Below are 20,886 nucleotides of genomic sequence, written 5' to 3' on the forward strand. Positions count from 1 at the left end.
TCATTATGCAGTTCACATTTTATTTTTAATCATTTAGTTACATTGCGGCAATTTGCAGTAAGCCTTTTTTTTTTTTTTTTTTTTCATTTAATAAAAAAAAAAAAAAAAAATTATATATACCTGGCTATGCGTTCTATACTAGACTAACTGAGACTTGTCATGGCACTTGTATACTGTTGTTGTTCTCTTGTTGACCTGACTGCTTCTATTGTTCTCATTTGTAAGTCGCTTTGGATAAAAGCGTCTGCTAAATGATTAAATGTAATGTAATGTAATGTAAAGACAGAAATGTAACATTTTGGTTCCAAGTTTACAGTAAACGGAATAGAGCAATGTCTCCATACAATCACAATTAGAGTGTGTCTACTGTAATGTTTTAAACCATAGCAAAAGAAAACAGGTGTGGATATACAGGAAATCATTTATAGAAAAAAAATAAAAAGCCTCAAGTTTTTAAAAAAAGTTAACAATACAAATAAAAGACATGGCTATGAAGATGCCATAATCAGATATGGCACACTTTAGGCTGTGGTGTGAGCCTAGTCACACATATTTAATGGGAATCTTAAGATTATTTGTGGGAAGCTCTTCCCAGAGGCTTCTCTTGAATGTGTTGTTTTTTAATATGAACATTGAGGTTACGTTTATTCTTGAAACTCTTTCCACACTGAGCACATTCCTCTGCCGAATGAGTCTTCATGTGGCTATCATATCTTATCAGACTTCTGAAACACTTTCCACACTGAACACATTCGAAGGGTTTTATTGCAGTGTGCCTGAGCTTGTGACACTCAAGGCTTAATTCTGTTGTGAGTCTCTTTCCGCAAAGATCACATGTGAACACATTCTGTCCAGTGTGAACTCTCATGTGGTATTTACAGGAGGATGCATTTGTGAAATTCTTTCCACAATACTTGCAAGAGTAAGGCTTCTCGCCAGTGTGACGTCTCATGTGGATTTTGAGGTTTTGTTTTCCAGGGAAACTCTTTCCACACTGCTCACATGTATAAGGTTTTGCTCCAGTGTGAATGTTCATGTGGGAAGGAAGGGTGCTTTTCTGTGTGAAACCCTTTCCACACAGATGGCAGGTGTAAGGTTTCTCTCCAGTGTGAATTCTCATGTGACTTTGAATTTTTACTTTTTGACTGAAACTCTTTCCACACTGTTGACAGGTGAAAGGCTTCTCTCCCGAATGAATTCTCATGTGCCTTTTAAGGTTTGATTTATGACTGAAACTGTTTCCACACTGTTGGCAGGTAAATGGTTTCTCTCCTGTGTGAATTCTCATGTGACTTTTAAGAGCTGCTTCATGAGGGAAACTTTTTCCACACTGTTGGCAGTTGAAAGGCTTCTCTCCTGTGTGAGTTCTCATGTGATTTTTGAGGGATCCTTGTTGAGCGAAGCTCTTTCCACACTGTTGACAGGGGAATGGTCTCTCTCCAGTGTGAAATCTCATGTGCGTTTGAAGATTTTGTTTTTCATCGAAACTCTTTCCACAGTGATGGCAGGTGAAAGAGCTGGTAGATTTAGATTTAGTTTTCTGAGCGCTTTTTCGTAAAGATGTTGTTTTAGTCTGCGTGGATTTTTTACCAGTTATTAAAACATGGTTATTCTCATACTGATCTGTTTGTTCCATTTCATTCAGATCTTGATTCTCCTCTTTCAGCACCAGCAGGTCTAAAGCAAAAAAAGATAAATACAAGTTTAAAGTCAGAAAGCAAAAGATAAGAAAAGCAACCGTGAAAGCTTTTAAGGTGGAGAAACACTAAGCAGACTTCAAACAACTGGCAGCCACATAAGCCTAGGGTGTTGTCTTCTTCCTACATCAGCAGCATCGGGATCAAAAAGCTGTGATTGGACACACTGCACAGTCTACCTGCAACTGCAAACTAACACATGCATTCTGTGCGAGAACAATTATCTGTCTATATCAGCAGCTATCAATAGTATGTATTCATCATTCATCAAACAAGGTTATACAAAATATAAACAAAGCAGCGCTTGCTTACCATTTTGAATATCAGTTATGTTGATAACTTTATTCAATTTTAGCCGCTAGTGTTCTGAAAATATTTGCATATTTGTGTAAGATCAAGTAACATTAGAACAGCCCTTGTTTGTGCTGCCCTCATTTACTCATTTTCATCACTTTAACTTGAATTCTCAGGCACTTACTTGTTCCAATCAGAGTTCTCACTTGCCAATAGCCATGATGCCGATTCTCTGTTAAATTGGGCAAAGTGCCGCCGACCTGGAGGTCTGCTACCCAATCTAACTCCAACAGTCTGAGTCAGGTCAGGCTTGTAGCTAAACTAAAACTATATGCAGTAGGCTGCACTGATTTCATATTTGCATACACACATACATACATTACTGAACACAAATATCGAAATCGTGCAGCACACACACAGAAACATTGTGGCGCACAGAAACTTTTATTAATAAAATAGCTTCTACGTAATTTTTCCCAGCAACGAGGGGATAAAATTGCTGTTTTTGAAGCAATTAAGCTTTATTGCTGGTAGAGAATGATGCACAGGTGCAGGTAAAACTACATGGTGGAAGAATTGTCATATTTTCATTACAACCATTAAAAGATTTGGTGGAATTTATGTGACAGTTGCACTTTTTGACTTTCTGACTAAAGCCCCTTTCACACTGCACGTTGTCAGCTTCTGTGTGAATGCAAACACATTCCGGATTGATTCAGGGATCAATCTCGGGTTGGGTAACACAACCGGGTTCGGTCCCACACCAAGTTCTGTGTGAACAAAAGCCAGAACCAATGCCGTAAAAGGGTTGTCATATTGATGACACGTTATTTACTGACTCTTTTACCAGGTCTTTTGAAGCAAATCTACATTCGCAACAAAAAAATATGTGCAAAATGTAATGAAGCAGAGATCATTTAGTTCATCACTATCCGTTGTGAAGCTGAGGTCGTTCACCAGCTTAAGTGGCCATGCCTAGCGTTTTCCACGTGCATTACAAATCACATCCTGATGTCACGTGTCATTGCGGGACCTTTATGGCAGTGTGAAAGGGGTTTAACAGACCTCAGCATGTTAGGTCAGGCCACACCTCCTCCACCACCATGACACTCAACACCGGCGTACCACAGGGCTGTGTGCTGAGCCCATTCCTCTACTCCCTTTACACCCACGACTGCAAGCCTGTGCATGGATCCAACTCCATCATTAAATTTACAGATGACACCATGGTGATTGGCCTCATCAGAGACAACGATGAGATTGCCTACAGGGTGGAGGTACAGCACCTGGCCACATGGTGCACTGACAACAACCTGCTCCTAAACACCACAAGACCAAGGAGCTTATTGTAGACTTTCGGAAGAAGAAAGGAAGCACGCACGACCCCATCCACATTAACGGGATGGTTGTTGAACGTGTCTCAAGCTTCAAGTTCCTGGGAACCCACATCTCGTAGGACCTGTCCTGGACCACAAACACCTCCAGCCTGGTCAAGAAGGCTCACCAGCGCCTCTTCTTCCTCAGGACACTAAAGAAGAACCAGCTGTCTTCAGCCATCCTGATGAACTTCTACTGGTGTGCGATCCTGGCCAGATGCATCACAGTCTGATATGGAAACTGCTCAGTGGCTTACCGCAAGGCACTGCAGAAGGTGGTGAAAACTGCCCAACACATCACCTGGACACCACTTCCTGCTATTGAGGACATCCAAAGAAAACGCTATCTATGTTCGAGCTCCCAGCATTCTTAAGGACTCCTTTCACACTGGTCAAAGACTTGCCCTCTGGGAGGCTCTTCAGGAGCCACCGGACAAGGACGAGCAGACTCAGAAACAGCTTTTTCCCTACAGTTGTCTCCTTACTGAATTCTGCCCACTCTACACAGCACCCACTGCTTATTGCACTTCTGGTTATATATTAACTACATTTCATTGCCTTTTACCTTACATGTGCAATGACAATAAATGAAAATTCTGTCATCATATATACAGTGCATCCAGAGTTATTAGGCAAGTTGGTATTCTGGTCATATTTCTGCCTCCAATCCAAAATGCAACCATTAATACATTTGTCAAAAAGGTAAATTATGATGTACAATTATTTTTTAAGAAGGAAATTAACAAATCCAGAAAGAATCGAAGAGCCAGATACTATAATCTCCTTGTGAACTAATAAAGATTTGGCCATTAAGCCAGCGGTAAAGGTGGAGCTGTAGCAATATGGAGTAGAGAGAAGATTGTATTAAAAAAGGAAAACTTTTATCAACATCTATGGAACGATCCAACATTCTCTCTGTTAAAAATCCATGCATTGTATGTTTTTATATGTTTCCAAGAATCCACTAAAATTTTAACAAACCTCCTGGACGTCCTATTATTTTCATAATAAATAAAACCAGGGACAGTTAGATGAACAGGTAAGTTTACTATGTATAGAGCATTGTATCTTTCCCCATTCAAAACTATACGAGTAACGCATACAGTCTTTGGTATCAGTGTATTCCTAATAGAAATTAATAGTTTTGTTATCTTCAGCAGATATATGGTTTAATGTTACTCAAATTACTTGTTTTGTTTAAGCTACTTCTGTTATTTCTCCTGATTTACTGGGTGATGTCAAAATAACACAAGTCCAACACTGAAATTTGATCTTTCTCAGGTGCACTTAGTGTTTGTCATGTCATGTGATCTCAACATCTGTCCACATGAGGCTCCATGTCAAATAAAACCACTTTAATCAGGATACTTCAGAAACATCATTAATTTCTTTAGAGCTGGACATTTGTCTGTGTGAGTTGAGCTTTGAGAAATAAACCAACCTGTTTGTTCCTCCATCTCTTCTTGTTTCAGACTGAACACTTCTTCAATTCTGAAGTCTTCACTCTCCTCTTTAATAAACGCCATCTTTATTTCAGTTTGTCACAAGGATCTCAGTCGCTTCAGCAGGACTTTCTCTGTTTAAGAAGAAGAGGACAATGAGCAGAGAGCAAATTAAATCCAAACTAAATCTCTCCATCAGCTCCCTAGTTCATTAGTCATCACACTAGTTCAGTAGTCAGCACACTAGTTCAGTAGTCAGCACACTAGTTCAGTAGTCAGCACACTAGTTCAGTAGTCAGCTCCCTAGCTCAGTAGTCAGCACACTAGTTCAGTAGTCAGCACACTAGTTCAGTACACTAGTTCAGTAGTCAGCTCCCTAGCTCAGTAGTCAGCACACTAGTTCAGTAGTCAGCACTTTAGTTCAGTAGTCCGCACACTAGTTCAGTAGTCAGCACACTAGTTCAGTAGTCAGCTCCCTAGCTCAGTAGTCACCACTTTAGTTCAGTAGTCCGCACACTAGTTCAGTACACTAGTTCAGTAGTCAGCACACTAGTTCAGTACACTAGTTCAGTAGTCAGCACACTAGTTCAGTAGTCAGCTCCCTAGCTCAGTAGTCACCACTTTAGTTCAGTAGTCCGCACACTAGTTCAGTAGTCAGCACACTAGTTCAGTATCAGTGTGTCATGAGGATATCAGTCTCTTCAGCAAGACTTTCTCTGTTTAAGATGAAGAAAACAATGAACAGAGATCAAAATAAACCCCAACTAAATATCTCTGTCGGCTCCCTAGTTCAGTCAGCACACTAGCTCATCAGTACTCAGCTCCCTAGTTCAGTAGTAAGCTCTCTAGTTCAGTACTCAGCTCCCTAGTTCAGTAGTAAGCTCTCTAGTTCAGTAGAAAGCGCTCTAGTTCAGTACTCAGCTCCCTAGTTCAGTAGTAAGCTCTCTAGTTCAGTAGTCAGCTCCCTAGTTCAGTAGTAAGCTCTCTAGTTCTGTAGTAAGCTCTCTAGTTCAGTAGTAAGCTCTCTAGTTCAGTACTCAGCTCCCTAGTTCATTAGTCAGCTCCCTAGTTCAGTAGTAAGCTCTCTAGTTCAGTAGTAAGCTCTCTAGTTCAGCAGTCAGCTCTCTAGTTCTGTAGTAAGCTCTCTAGTTCAGTAGTAAGCTCTCTAGTTCAGTACTCAGCTCCCTAGTTCATTAGTCAGCTCCCTAGTTCAGTAGTAAGCTCTCTAGTTCAGTAGTAAGCTCTCTAGTTCAGCAGTCAGCTCCCTAGTTCAGTAGTAAGCTCTCTAGTTCAGTAGTCAGCACACTAGTTCAGTAGTAAGCACACTAGTTCATTATTCAGCACACTAGTTCAGTAGTAAGCTATCTAGTTCAGTAGTAAGCACACTAGTTAGGGAGTCAGCACACTAGTAATGGAGTCAGAGTTAAATCTACTTAGAAATGAGCTAACTGTGTTTACGATAAACTGATTCAGACACAGGGAGCGAAACCAGACGGTCTTTTATGTTACTTCTGTTAGGATGCATACTCACACAAAATAACGCCTATTAACGTTAGATAAAGCATTCCAATGTTACATTCAGTAGCAAATAATTAATCCGATATCGTTTAAAAACTATATAATTAACTGAACGCTTTGACTTGAACACACACTTGAGCCGGATCACAACAGACGCGGGAGCGCGCGCAGTCCTATGATGTCACGCCGCCAGAGCAGAATTAAAGTCTTCTCCATCAGCTCAGACACACTGTGCAGCTTTCAGACAGAGACAGATTACAGAGCTCTTATTGTCCAGCTGATCAAACATATATTTAAGATGAAATATAAATCTAATCATAAAGGTATTAAATATTTAACTAATATAAATGTAAACTTGTGGGATTACAAATGTAAGAATATGTCTTAATAAAATAAGCGCAGCGTTAATGAAACTCTTGAGAGATAGCGGTGTTAATAACCGAAAGTAGAACAACTTTCTCGTCACCAGTGTACAGCTGGCGGCGGTACTCGCCTTTTCCAGTTGACTTGCAATCCGCCAACACACTCGCAGAAGAAGACGGAGCCCGTGAACGGGACTTTTATTTTGGCTGCTGAGACGTCACACATCCACTTGACATCCGGCTGAAGAAAGGTTTGTTTGTGTTCGTTTAAAGTGTTGAAATCGATGTAAACTGTTCAGACGCCAGTATGACTTTACAAGAAGTGTAAAACGAATGGACTGTTGTTGAGTGTAACACGGTTAACGCTTTATCCAACTGTAATGAAGGTTATTGTTGTGAGGTGCGTTTCATTTCGCTCCCTGTCGAGAACACTTCACTTTAAACGCACACTTCCGAGAAATACAGGGCTTAAAACCAAACAACCTCCAAACCGTGTGACATTCGTTTGGTTTAGTGTTTGAGATAAACCGGGCTTAACGCGAATTATTTTGTCTACTCGTCCGTTCAGGTTACTGACCCTGCCAACATTTACACTGAAACATAAAATATATGGTGTTGACATCGTCTTTAATCTGTGTTATTGAACTAAAAGACTCTGTCGACTGCACCCAAAATCTTAAGATACCGATTCAATTTCACTAGCACAGCCAACACCACTAGCCTAACAAATGTAAAGTCCCTAACGTTAGGTTTTAAAGACAAGTGAAGAGTGAATTCATAAGAGCAAAGGAACACATTATAAACAGTAGCATTATTAAGTACATGGAATAAAGATACAAATGAAATTATGTGCTTTAGGTCTTTATGTTTGAAGGTGTCAGGTATAGAAACTGAATAATCACATGCAAAATAACATTTATATTCTTCACTCTGTTTCGCACCTTGATTATTCACAGCTGTTTTACCTTCATGCGATCTGAATTATTGTGAATATAAACGTTTCCTAATCAGAAATTGGACGTGAATGGCTTCTCAAGTCGTATTTACTATTAAGAAACTCTGAAATAACTTTGATGCAGACAATAAATAAATAAATAATTATATTTATTTATTAACCAAACTGGTTCACATTGCATAGTCTGTTGTATATTATATGCTAAATATTGTAGTTTAATCTTCACTGGTGATTTAAGTAACGTTATATCTAAAATAACATGTTAATTGACCCAATTTTAATGGTTAGATTTTAATGTAAATTAATATTTGTGTTTTAATGAACACTATTCATATTTAAATGGTCTTTTTGCAATTTAATATTCACAGACACTAGTCTATATCACAATTTGATTCAAGTGTACTGACCTGTTTTATTATTTATGCATCATAAAAATTACAATTTCTGTGATTCTGCCCACATTCCTGCATCTCAGAGATCACAGGTCACTACTTATGTAGCAAACGGTACATCAAAGCGATGTACATTCATCTGAGTGAGTGAGATGGAAAGAAGTTAACAAGGGACAGGTGCAAACAATTGGACTGGAGTGCAGCCTCAGTTTGTCATTAACACGAATCAAAAGATGAGAGAAACTGAGCCTTTTAAAATCACTAGAGAGTCACTTGAGACAATATATTCACCAAATGATTCAATTGAAGCGCTCAAATTACTGTGCTCATGTAGATATACATTATTGTTTTGGGCATGCTTTGTTTTATGTTTGTTGTTGAAATAATTAATGCATTTTTGTTTTTAATTCTGTTTCTTTTTAGTGGATATATAATGTGTTCTTTTATAAATTTTTAGTGCACATTTTGAGTGTTTTACAGCCGTTAACTATACCTCTGACTGACTTTAATGTGGTTTAGTTTGTATTTCTGTTTTCCAGAAGTGCTCGTGGTGAAGCACGATGGCGTTTATTAAACAGGAGAGTGACGACCTGAGGATTGCAGAAGTGTTCAGTCTGAAACATGAAGACACTGAGGAACAAACTGGTTAGTTTCATCCTCCAAGATTAACTCGCTCACTTTTTCCTCATTAAAATGCCCAGCTCTACAGAAATGAATGTTATTTTTTGAGGAATTTAAAGTCCTCTTTTAGCTGAAAGCATGTGCCTAAACGGTCAAATACACGCAAAAATGTGTCAAAATCCGGTGCTTGGTGATTATTCACGTAAACTCCGGTCAGTTATGTACTAAACGAATGTCAACAGATACAAGTGTAACAGTAAATTGGATCCGTGCAGCTCTTAAAGTGATAGTGGCTTATATCTTCACAGAAGGTCTTTCGTAGCTTCAATAAGAAATTCAATTCAAGTTTATTTGTATAGCGCTTTTTACAATACGAATCATTACAAAGCAACTTTACAGAAAATTATGTTTATACAATATTTAGTAGCAGCTTATTGTGGCGACTGTCAGTTTGTGCCCGTATGACAGGATTTTTAGAAAAAAATTAATACAAGACGTAGTCAGCTAGACGATGAACATTATTAATAAATAATTGTTATATGATGTTGATTCAGGGTTAGCATCATCTGGGGTCCTCTGAGGGTCAGCATCATCTCTTCTCAGGTGTTCTGGATCCAGACTGGAGCTTGTGTAAATCCTAGTCACCACGGAATGTAAATCCCATGCCAAAACAAAAAATAGAAACAAAATAGAGACATCATTAGCATAGCTGTTGTTCCAACAAAGTAAAATTAGTTTAACCCAAGCTAATGAATAAGAATGCGCATTTGATCAGATGCAACTACACTCACAATTTAAGAGATACATTGGGTCTCATTCATGAAACATTCGTAAATATACAAGTAAATATCTGAGTGATTTGCGCGTAAAGAGAACTTCCCGAAAACTCTTCTCCTGATTCACAAAAACTTCGTAAACGTCAGATGTGATAGTGAAATGTGTGTGTGTTTAATGATTTCCAATCAGTCGTAAATGGGACGCGCGTGCACGCTCACTCTCAATTACCATAAATCCCGCCTATTAAATCCGACTGACAACTATATATGAGCATCATATTATGACACCAAACGAAGGATTTCAACATGTCTTCTCAAAAGCGACTGAAAAAGAAACATTTCTCAGCTGCAGAAATCGAAGTTTTATTATCAGAAGTTCATTCAAAACGCCACATTTTATTTTCAAGCGTAGCCTACTAGTGGCGTATCAGGTCCTAAAAAAGGAAGTTTGGCAGCATATTACAGATCCTATTACTGGCTCTCATAATAAAAGTTAAAAGAAAAACCGTAAGTAATTAATATATATAATATTTTTTTCAAAATGCTGTGTAAATATGTACCCGATTAAGGTGAATTAAAATGCAGCCGTATTAATGAGCAAAACATTCAGACGTTAAACGCACTATTTACGCGTGGCTGGGAGCAGGTGTAGATTTCTTTCGTGCCAACTAACATTTGGAAAATACGAACATTTTAATGAATCCGAAAATTTACGCCAAAACCACTTTACACGCGATTTACACAAAAATTTGTTCTGCACGTGTTTCATGAATGAGACCCATTATTCGAATGCTTGGTGAAAGAGATGCGTTTTTAATCTAGATTTAAACAGAGAGAGTGTGTCTGAACCCTGAACATTATCGGGAAGGCTATTCCAGAGTTTGGGAGCCAAATGTGAGAAAGCTCTACCTCCTTTAGTGGACTTTGCTATCCTAGGAACGACCAAAAGTCCAGCGTTTTGTGACCTTAGGGTGCGTGATGGATTGTAACGTGGTAGAAGGCTAGTTAGGTACGCAGGAGCTAAACCATTTAGGGCCTTATAGGTAAGTAATGATAATTTGTAACTGATACGGAACTTAATAGGTAGCCAGTGCAGAGACTGTAAAATTGGGGTAATATGATCATATTTTCTTGACCTCGTAAGGACTCTAGCTGCTGCATTTTGGACTACCTGTAGCTTGTTTATTGACGAAGCAGGACAACCACCTAGAAGTGCATTACAATAGTCCAGTCTAGAGGTCATGAATGCATGAACTAGCTTTTCTGCATCAGAAACAGATAACATGTTTCGTAGCTTGGCAATGTTTCTAAGATGGAAGAATGCAGTTTTTGTAAGAAAAAACAAAGGAAGTTACATTTTTACAGTGAAGAATATGCTGTTAGATTTATTCAATATATATAGGCTGTTAACTGAATACTTTAATAATGACATTTATTTTTTGGAGTTATGGCCCACTTATAATCGTGATTACAGTATTGACCAAAATAATCGTGATTATGATTTTTGGCATATTCGAGCAGCCCTAAGTCTTTTTACCGTTAAAACACCCTGCAAGTTTTACAGCTTAAATGAATTTATTTCATCTAGCTCCAAGAATGGCTCAATTTCAATCCTAAGGACATAGGTGACAACACCTAGCACCAGTTGTTGATGTGATAAAAGATTCTAGGAATCAAATGGATTTTTTTTCTTGTTTTGTTTTTCTAGTATCAGCCTACTAATTGTATGTTCAATACATTGTTTTAAAATCGATGGCTTAGCTATTTGGGAAATAGTTTTAAGATGACTTTCAGGTCAGTCTATTGATGCCAAAAGGTAGGGTTAACAATGATATGATAAAAGATTCTAGGAATCAAATGGATTTTTTTATATATCAGAAACAAGTTGCATATAATTTATGGTTTTCAATGAAATAAGAAATGTGTATATCTCAGTTTATTTATATAGTACTTTCACAAATTTATTTACGAAGTAAAATGGATTTTATAAAACAAACATTAAAACACAAAACACTACAACACAAGACATACATCATGCTACACATCACTCACACTTAAATGTGAACACCAGAGGAAATAAAGACTTGAAGCCACTTATAAAAGTGTCACTACACTACGGTACAAAGGAAAAAGCATGATCTCCTTTAAAAAGTTTTGATGTATTAATACTTTTATCTTGATTTAGCTCTCTGTTGCTTTGAGCCGTTTAACTCTCATTAACTTCTATTTGTCTTTTTTTTCACTTTAGACCTGATGGCAATAAAAGAAGAGAGTCAAGAACTGAAAGAAACCGAAGAGAAAGCTCAATATGAGAGACATGATTTCTTTGTTGTCAAAAACCCCATACCGTCTGAAACCGATTCGGTTCAGAAGACCAAACCTCCCAGTTACCTAACATGCCATGAATGTGGAAAGTGTTTCACATTAAAAGTAAACCTTAACGAACACATGAAAATTCACGCTCAAGAGAAGCTGTTCACATGCCAACACTGTGGAAAGAGTTTCACACGAAAAGAAAGCCTTGATGAACATGTGATCTTCCACACCGGAGGAAAGCCTTTCACTTGTGATCAGTGTGGGAAGAGTTACAGATATAAAGACACTCTTAAAGCTCACATGAGAATTCACACCGGAGAGAAGCCCTTCACATGCCAACACTGTGGAAAGAGTTTCACAGTAAAAGGAAACCTTAAACAACACATGAACACTCACACCAGAGAGAAGCTGTTCACATGCCATCACTGTGAAAAGAGTTTCTTTACAAGTGAAACCCTTAATCAACACATAACCATCCATTCAGAGAAGCCATTCACATGTGATCAGTGTGGGAAGAGTTACAAATACGAAGAAAGACTCAAGTCCCACATGAGAGTTCACACCGGAGAGAAGTCGTTACTGGGCTACAAGGGTGAACGTTCAGGACCGAGCAGGTTTGAGTGTGATCAGTGTGGAGAGAGTTTCAGCTGTAAAGTGAGCCTCTACACTCACGTGAGACTTCATACTACAGCCAAGGCTTTCACCTGCGAACTGTGTGGCGATAGCTTTCTACAAAACGGAAATCTTAAGTCCCACATGAGGATTCACACTAGAGAGAAGCGCTTAGAGTGGAAAGAGATTCAGACGTAACGCTTGATTCACACATGAAAACTTCTTACTGTTGTAAACTGTGTAGGGTCATAGAAACGTGTCAAAAGTGTTAATTCACTACAGTGACGACTGGGGATGTGTATTATAATTTTTTTAAATGGCACTAAAAAGTATGAATCTCTTTGAAATGGTGAAGTTGAATGTGGCTCAAATCTGATTGTCTCTCTCTCTCTCTCTCTCTCTCTCTATATATATATATATACATACATATATATGTGTGTGTATGCCTCTATTTTATGTATTGTGCATCTGAGTGGCTGCACCTGACCATGATCTCTGCTATAGCTCAGTTTTTGTCCCAAGGAACAACTTTGCAATTATTAAATTAATCTTTCAACCGAAGGAACATATGTCTTCTTTAAATGTAATGTTAGTTTGTACTTCAGCGTTGGGTAAAACACCATAATCTCCTTTGTGGTAACAGCAAAGATGTTGAATTAAACATACACACAATCAGCTTTTTTACACATGCCCTCCTATAATCACATTCTTCTGTTTAGCGCCTGCTCCATTTCTGCAGATCAGTTTTTGTAACCGCATTACTTAATCCACCTTTTGCTTTGGTCTTCATCAGCAGCAGTGTTGCCAGATTGGAAATGTCCAAGTATCGTACCAGAAGTTCAAAATTATCATATTTGGAAGAAAATTACCGTACACGAGTCAAAAAACGTATTTATCTATTCAATACAAAATATGTTTTGACACGACCTGCAAATTACCACAATAGATAACTAGGCATATGTTTGGACGGAAGCAGTGAGTACTAAATAGTGTGAAATATTTTTAATTTAAATATTCACATCTTAAAGGAACAGTGATGTTAAATTTCAGGACCTAAAAATCCAAGCCCTGGAAATACAAGGCATTAAAATGCAAGTACTGTTAATGCAATGCATTATTTTTTCAGTTTGTGCTATTCAGCATGCTTTTTTGTTTCAAAGACAAATGTCATTATTTTGCTTGCATAGCAATCAGCATAAACAGAGTCGACAAACAAGAATAACGGTCACAGGCAGCAGAGAGACACAGGCAGCACAAACAATCCAAGATAATACATGGCAGGAACAAACAAGCAAAGTGCTCAGACATCAGACTTGGCTAAACAAGACTTTGTAATCACTGAGAGTCCAAACACAGTATATATAGGGTAATGAGGAACACCTGGCGGTGATTAGCTCTAGGCACAGGATCATGGGAAATGGAGTTGAGACACTAGCTGTGTCCCAAAGTGAAGTGCGTGGACTCCGAAGTGCGGATGTGGAGTGTGATTGCTTCACAGCGTCATGACGTAAACTGTCCCAAAGTCAGAATGCGCACTTGGAAGGGCACATTTGAAGTACATTGAAATGTAAGTATTGTGTTTTCATTTACCCAAATATCTAGCCAAAGTGTTAAAAGTTATTATTTTTTTTTTTTAACATAAAGCCTACAAACAATAAGACAGTCAAGTCAAGATTATATATAGTATAAGGCAATTGTCTTTCCCTTTGTTGTGTTTTTTTAGTGCTGACATGTAAGGGATGTCTCTAAATGTTTTAACCAAACTTTAGCACTTCAGTATTTAGGATGCATGTCCTGCTGTGTCTTATTTTCTAATGTTAAGATCTGTTTTGTTTTTTTTACAAGTGTTTTCATTAATCTCATTTTAGTACAATTCTGGAGAAAGTGAGCCTGCTGGGGAAAGACTTAATACAAAGTTACTAGACAATTTTTAGCTGAAATTCATTGTGCTGTTGTTGTTGTTAACAGGCATGGTTTATTTGCTAAGTGTCCTGGGACAGGTGAGGGAGCGAGTGAGTGGAGCTGCTCAGGGAGCACATCAAACTCCAGAGAGAGAGAGGGAGAGAGAGAGAGAGAGAGAGGGAGGGAGGAGCACAAGCTTTCTCTTCTTGAGAGAATGCTTAACAAATACATTCTTCATTAGCCAAGAGAAAACAGTGGGGAATAATGGGTACATTACAGTTTTTCAGTATCTTTTTTAAATATCATATTGTCAATGAAAGAACCTAATTTCTGTAGTTTATTTTTGTGGTGCAAGTTGTATACATTATTCATTTTTTGAGTGTAATTTGTTTGTAAATAAGTACATTTTGTATATTATTATTTTTTTGCATATTCATGTGTAAATAAAAGAAGTACTTATGTACGTTGTTAATTTGTTTAATGCAGCTCATACATTTTTTCTCAAAACATTCTTTTATTTTTTCATCCTGTAAATATATTTTTTACACATTAAAACAAATTGCTCTATAATTGAAAGTACTTTTTAGAACCATTTACAGCATAGTTTAGGTTTAACATCAGAAAAACAGCATCAGTTTGAGCCCAGCGCTGCTTACGTGTGTTCTGAGGTCTTCAGGAGGTCAATCTCTTGGTGAAGCAGAGACTCGGAGGACAATGCAGTGACAGTGGAATGAGGCACATATCAAACACTCTGGAGACCATCTTTACTGAAGAGAAACACCAGGGTCTGGATAGTGGCACCCATCACTGTTGGCGTTCACTTCTCAGAAGATCCAGCAGCACTCTCAGGGCCAAGACCATTAAACACCTGTCCAGCACTGCCACATTCAGCTCTATCCTGCACAGGGGTACAGTCTGATTTAGGGAAAGAAGGAAAAGAGAAACTGTTTAGCTCTATGACAATGTAATTAGTAGAAGAAATATTGAGATACTTAAGTAAACTACTTTTAATAACTACCAATACCATATTGGCTAAAATCTACTAGTCATGTTGATCCCTCTCAAGGCAGGCGTTGCAGATTTGCAACAGTAAAGTAACTAAAAACCTTATTACTCCAGATACATATTTTATGTATCTGGAGTACTAACAACTTTACTAAAGGTTACTAAAGTTACTAAGTTACTAAAACTTAATTTGAGCCTGAGAGGGTTATAACCTGAAGGGACAGTTAACCCAAAAAGGAAAATGACAAATCTGGAACAAATGAAGGGTGAGCAAAGGATCACAGATTTGTAATTTCCACTGAACTTTCCTTTAAGCAGAATTATTATCTTGCATACTCTAATATACTTAAGGTACTGAGAGTAAAAGTAAAGGTATGTACATTATTGTTCTGAAAAATAAATTGTTTAGTTTCTAAATATGTTCAATGTTATTAAATTTAAAGTTGCCTACTAATACACTGTTGGGTAGTTTAATCTACAACAATGCATCATGTAAAATACCATAGTTTTGTAGTGCTGCTGTCTGTGAGAAAAACAAAACATAGTACTTTATATTTGTATATTTGAGTAAACTTAACTTAATTTATGTACTTTCTTACAGTCCAACTATGATTAAAGTAACAACATTTATTGTCCGAATAATAAAATCAAACAGAGCACTGTCCATACTATGCACTTTTTTTCAGTTTTATTTTCATGCTTAACTGCTTAATAAAAACATGTCTACATATGATCACCATGGTCAAGACAATAAATTACATAAAATCGCACCTTTGTAAGATATCAGTAAGCATTTTAACTGATATGTGTGTTCGTGTATTTTGTAGTTTTTCATATCATTAACGTTACATTATTCAAGTAAGCTCCAAACCAGTACCTGCATTTAAAGTTGTAATCCGACAAAGGACGCAGCAAACCAGTGTAACTTGGCCTCGGTCTTGGTTATGCCGGAGGCTTCTCCACTTTGACGTAAAACATAAAAACAAAAACCGCTCTGGCTCCACCTCTCTTGGCAGGATTGTCCTCTCATCAGTGCTCCGCTTGCACCGTTGCTATACGACAGAGCGCTGATCGGGAACACCAGGTGGAGGAATTAGGAAATCCTGCGAAGGCGGAGCATCACACGCACTTCGGAGGGCCCTTCGTGCACTTCGGAGACCGGTCTTCGAAGTCCGTGGCCTTCGAAGTGCGTACACTCAACTTTGGGACAGCTACTGAGTGACGTGTCCTCTACTGGAGTTCAGGTGCACTCCAGCTGACGAACCTGACAGCACGTTTGAATCCCAAGTATTCAGAAAAGAGTAGACGAGAATTACCAGGCTGGTGCATTAATTCTCGCAAGATTCAAACAGACATATACTTACTTTGGATCCTAATATGCCAACTTACATGCTGTGTAGTAGGAGAAAACAGTATGTGAAAAAAGAAGTAGGTTTGAACCCCCAGTATTCATGAAAGAGTAGGCGAGGAATACCTGGGTGTCAGACTGCTTCAGCCCAGATCCTGAAGTGTTCATCGATGGACTCTTTTCTATCCCAGGATGCCACACGAGAGGAAACGTCATCATCGAACATGACGGAGAACAGCAACGAGGGTATAACAAATGAGAGTATTAGAAAACAAATACATGGTTACTTGTGTTAAAATTGCATTTGTTGAACTACTGTAAAGTAAAGAACTGCTTAATGTGTAAATGCTAAACAGTATAGTATATTTGTGATTTTGCAGTAAAAAAACAAACAAGTTTTTTAATGTATAGAGAACAGCTGAGCTCCATTAATCACACGTGTCACTAGAGTGGATTTATATAAACCATATACACAGGGCTTGACATTAAAGGGGGGGGTGAAATGCTATTTCATGCATACTGAGTTTTTACACTGTTAAAGAGTTGGATTCCCATGCTAAACATGGACAACGTTTCAAAAATTAAGTTGTACGTTTGAAGGAGTATTTCTGTTCCAAAAATACTCCTTCCGGTTTGTCACAAGTTTCAGAAAGTTTTTTTCGAGTATGGCTCTGTGTGACGTTAGATGGAGCGGAATTTCCTTATATGGGTCCTGAGGCACTTCTGCCGGAAGAGCGCGCGCTCTCGTATAGCAGAGCACTGAGAGCACAACAGACTTCACTGATCAGAGCGAGAGCGTCGCCAAATGTCACAAAAGAAGTGTGTTTTTGGTTGCCAGGGCAAGACAACCCTGCACAGATTACCAAAAGAGAAACAGCATTAAGGGACCAGTGGATGGAGTTTATTTTTACAGAGCATCAACAGAGTTGTGCAAGTGTTTGAGTTTGTTCCCTGCATTTCGAAGATGCTTGTTTTACAAACAAGGCCCAGTTTGACGACGGATTTGCACATCGTTTATTTCTTAAGGATGATGCAGTCCCAACTAAAAAGGGTCACGATCGTGTGTTGGAACCGCAGGCGGTGAGAAAAACTGTTTCAAATATCTCTGCCTCCTTGTTAGTGTGTCCCCTCCCATCGGAGACCCGGGTTCGAGCCCCGCTCGAGCGAGTTGTTGCTGCTGCTGCTCTCGTTCAGTTTCAGCCTCTGGATCTGATTCTGGATCATAAATAAACGGCTGAATCTGACTGTTAGTCATGGTTTGTTTGGGATGATGGTTTTTTCCTCATGGTAATGTCACAGCTTCCGCATGCTCTCAACGCAAAAGCCTACTCGCGCTCGTGATTCTTTAGCTCCGCCCACACGTCACGCCTCCAACCGGTCGTGTTTTTCCGGGAAAAATCGGTACAGACTATCTTTCTCTTATGAATATAATAAAACTAAAGACTTTTTGGAGTTATGAAGGATGCAGTACTACTCTATAGGTACTCAAGATTAACAGGATATTGAGTGAAAACGAGCATTTCACCCCCCCTTTAAACTTATACACAAATAAGAATAAGACCATTTTCAGCTCTTCATCATGCGATTAATTATAACCAATAAGACTGCTTGAAATGTTCATAGGAAAACACTGAATATGAAATATTCTGAAATATCCAGTGTTTGAGATCTTCAGTGATGGTGGGCGGAGCATACATGAATATTCATGAGTTTCCTGTTTCACGTTAAAGCCCCACTGAAAATATTGACTCTTCGGATTACACACAAACTCCAAGCGTGATGAAGTTCAGCAGGTATTTAGGCTACTGTTCATTTAGGCACAATAGTTTGTAGATAGTGTTGTGTGTTATGTTTAATTCAGTTATTTCAGCTATTAATTTGTTGATGTGCCTGAGGATACACTCCAACATATGAGCCAACAAACATTTTTATGTACCTTATTTTGAGTACCTTTAAAACGGTTAATAACTGATATAAATGTACCTTTGTGTTGGTGGCATAATAAAGTTTGAGTTGTGATCCTTCTGTGGTGTTTCTTATTGTCAAAATCTATCTATCCATCCATCTAATACCATGGCTACCATAATTACAGGCCATTTAGTGTAAATGGTTCAATGGCTAGATGACAGAGTCCAGGGGTGCACAATTACATGTAATGACCAATTATATAAGACTCATTGATTAGATCTTGCACTTGCATGTTGAAGACGGATGAGGCTAAATCAAGGACAGACTTTAAGAGATTTGGAAAGATACCTTGGGGTCCTCAAATAAAAATTTCTTCAAGCTTCATTTTTGAAAGTAAGTAATGTAAAATGTATATCTGGATTTAGCGGTTTCGCTGTTTTTTTGTAATAATTTTTATACCCTTTTAGATGATGCTTTGAATTATATTAAAAAAGAAGGTACTTTAACAAAAGTGGTCAAAAAGAAAAGTGCCCAAGAAATTTTAGAAGAGATCCACATTTAAAAAATGGATGGAAAACACAAGGAATATTTTAATTACAGCAATTTTATATTAAACTTGAATGTGTATTAGGTGGCACAACCTTAGGATATTGTGGGGATGGGTTTAGTTGGAAAGCTCACATCGATCAGTACATATGTGTCATGGTAGATCACTTTACAAAGTGGTGTGAGGCTTTCCCACTGAAACCAAAAGCCCAGAGGAGGTAAAGCCTTCATAATAAAATTGTTCTTTGAATTTGGTGCCCTTAAAAGACGCCTAACAGATCAAGGCCCTGAATTGGTAAATAAGGTTAGTGCTTTGCTTTTAGTCTTTTATTCCATTAATTGTTCTTCTAAATAAGGAAATGCCTAACTTTTGTTAATTTGTAATTGAGATTTGTACACAGATCAATCTGGGTGTGTGCCAAACTCTGGTCATTAAGAGAAGTCTGTGTGTGCCATACCATCCACCAATAAATGGACTGCTTGAGAGACTCAATGGCACAATTCAGAGGTAACACACAGTCCATATTTTTAAAATATGAGACCATTTGCATATGGCAATATAATCTTACTGATTTTCTTTTTCCCGCTTTACAGATGTTTGAGCAAGTTGGTAGAGAACAGGCCAAGCTCGTGGGCTGATTATTTGGAGGCCACAATGTTTGGTCTGTGAACCAAAAAGCAGATAACAACCAAATTTTCACCATAGTTTCTGCTATTTGATCCACTTGATCTGGTACACTTTTCAGAAGATCATCCACCAAAAGCTCCCAGGGTCACCTCACCCATCACAACCTTCCCTGCCACATCTGTCCAGCCCCAGCTCTCACACTGCACTATCCTGTTACCCTGCCAGTTAAATTTTCCCTGCAAAACATGCTTTGACCCCCCCAGTCCGCGGCCTCCTCTGGTGACCCTCAACTGTGGCTTGCACTGATTGTATGTATCCACCCTTTTAAAAAAGTAAAGTATGTAAAGAGAACAACACTCTATTATCATTAGTGTAATATCGTTGCTATTTTCAGTATTACAAGACATCTGGGAAGGAAAAGTAGGAGGAAAACTGTGGAGCAACATATTAAATATTTAAGATCTTGAGTGCCTTGAACCTGGAGAGAAGCTTGAGGGAGGTGAGCTAGTTTACACACAGTTCCTTATAATTCTTTCCTTATTTGGACTTCGTCATAATGTGTGTGTTTTTTTTTTTAAACGAGCGACAAATGATTGAACCACTTTCTCGTTCAGGTTATGCAGGAAAGGGATTTGTCATGGATTCATTTCAAATGACAAATTTGTGAAATGGCAAGGCTAACGGAATGAAGAAAGTAAACAAGCTTGTTTATTTTGATGTGATGATCATAAATGTTCATGTTTCATGTATAATTGTCTGTATAGATGAATCTGCAGGTATATGATTTGCTGGTGGGATCTGTAAATAAGGGTCACCACTGGACACCGCTGGTTTATTTTACACTACGATGTCTGTTTTTCTACACTATAAGAGAATGAATTTATCTTTTAATCTTAAAAGAAGAAATCCAGTGTCTTTCCAGGTAATATATCCTCATGAAAGAAGTATAATTTATATGAACTCCCTGTGGTGAAGGCAGGAGAAAAGATGCTCACTGCCTTAAGGCTGCCAGGTGAGAAATGAAGAACCCTCATCAGGTAAAGATTTGTTTTATACAAATGTTTCTTTCTCCTATAAACGGGGTTTCATGGACAAAAAGGGTTTCAAGGGTGCCACATGGAGGTTTTACACATATAGTCCCCTTGATTACCTTGATTACCTTCCACAGCACCTCTGGATAACCTGTGC

At 38.2% G+C, this 20,886-nt stretch overlaps 2 protein-coding genes across 4 annotated transcripts; one reads left to right on the forward strand and one right to left on the reverse strand.

Moving 5' to 3' along the window:
* Positions 1-195: 195 nt before the first annotated feature.
* On the reverse strand, positions 196-6,563 carry LOC113070318 (gastrula zinc finger protein XlCGF57.1). 2 transcript variants are annotated; one of them, XM_026243567.1, is made up of 3 exons: positions 6,462-6,563; positions 4,809-4,943; positions 196-1,677 (listed from the first exon to the last, which is right to left on the reverse strand). In XM_026243567.1, exons 2-3 carry the CDS (start codon positions 4,891-4,893, stop codon positions 572-574), a joined length of 1,191 nt encoding a protein of 396 aa, XP_026099352.1. In that variant the 5' UTR covers positions 4,894-4,943; positions 6,462-6,563; the 3' UTR covers positions 196-571. The 2 variants fall into 2 exon arrangements, with proteins under 2 accessions (XP_026099352.1, XP_026099351.1); XM_026243566.1 differs by having other exon boundaries at positions 6,341-6,511.
* A 272-nt stretch (positions 6,564-6,835) lies between these two features.
* LOC113070324 (gastrula zinc finger protein XlCGF8.2DB-like) lies at positions 6,836-12,922 on the forward strand. 2 transcript variants are annotated; one of them, XM_026243587.1, is made up of 3 exons: positions 6,836-6,940; positions 8,576-8,681; positions 11,682-12,922. In XM_026243587.1, the coding sequence occupies exons 2-3, from the start codon at positions 8,597-8,599 to the stop codon at positions 12,557-12,559; spliced, it is 963 nt and encodes a 320-aa protein (XP_026099372.1). In that variant the 5' UTR covers positions 6,836-6,940; positions 8,576-8,596; the 3' UTR covers positions 12,560-12,922. The 2 variants fall into 2 exon arrangements, with proteins under 2 accessions (XP_026099372.1, XP_026099373.1); XM_026243588.1 differs by lacking the exon at positions 6,836-6,940 and adding an exon at positions 6,947-7,089.
* The last annotated feature ends 7,964 nt before the right edge of the window (positions 12,923-20,886 follow it).

This window comes from Carassius auratus, unplaced genomic scaffold (genome assembly GCF_003368295.1).
Source record: "Carassius auratus strain Wakin unplaced genomic scaffold, ASM336829v1 scaf_tig00003761, whole genome shotgun sequence".
Taxonomy (NCBI): domain Eukaryota; kingdom Metazoa; phylum Chordata; class Actinopteri; order Cypriniformes; family Cyprinidae; genus Carassius; species Carassius auratus.

Bases quoted from the DNA above. Each gene is read 5' to 3' on its own strand.
- LOC113070318 (XM_026243567.1), bottom strand. From the start codon at position 4,893: ATGGCGTTTATTAAAGAGGAGAGTGAAGACTTCAGAATTGAAGAAGTG. The intron at 1,678-4,808 runs GTTGGTTTATTT...TTTTTGCTTTAG, and splicing joins AGAGATGGAGGAACAAACAG to ACCTGCTGGTGCTGAAAGAG.
- LOC113070324 (XM_026243587.1), top strand. From the start codon at position 8,597: ATGGCGTTTATTAAACAGGAGAGTGACGACCTGAGGATTGCAGAAGTG. The intron at 8,682-11,681 runs GTTAGTTTCATC...TTTTCACTTTAG, and splicing joins AGACACTGAGGAACAAACTG to ACCTGATGGCAATAAAAGAA.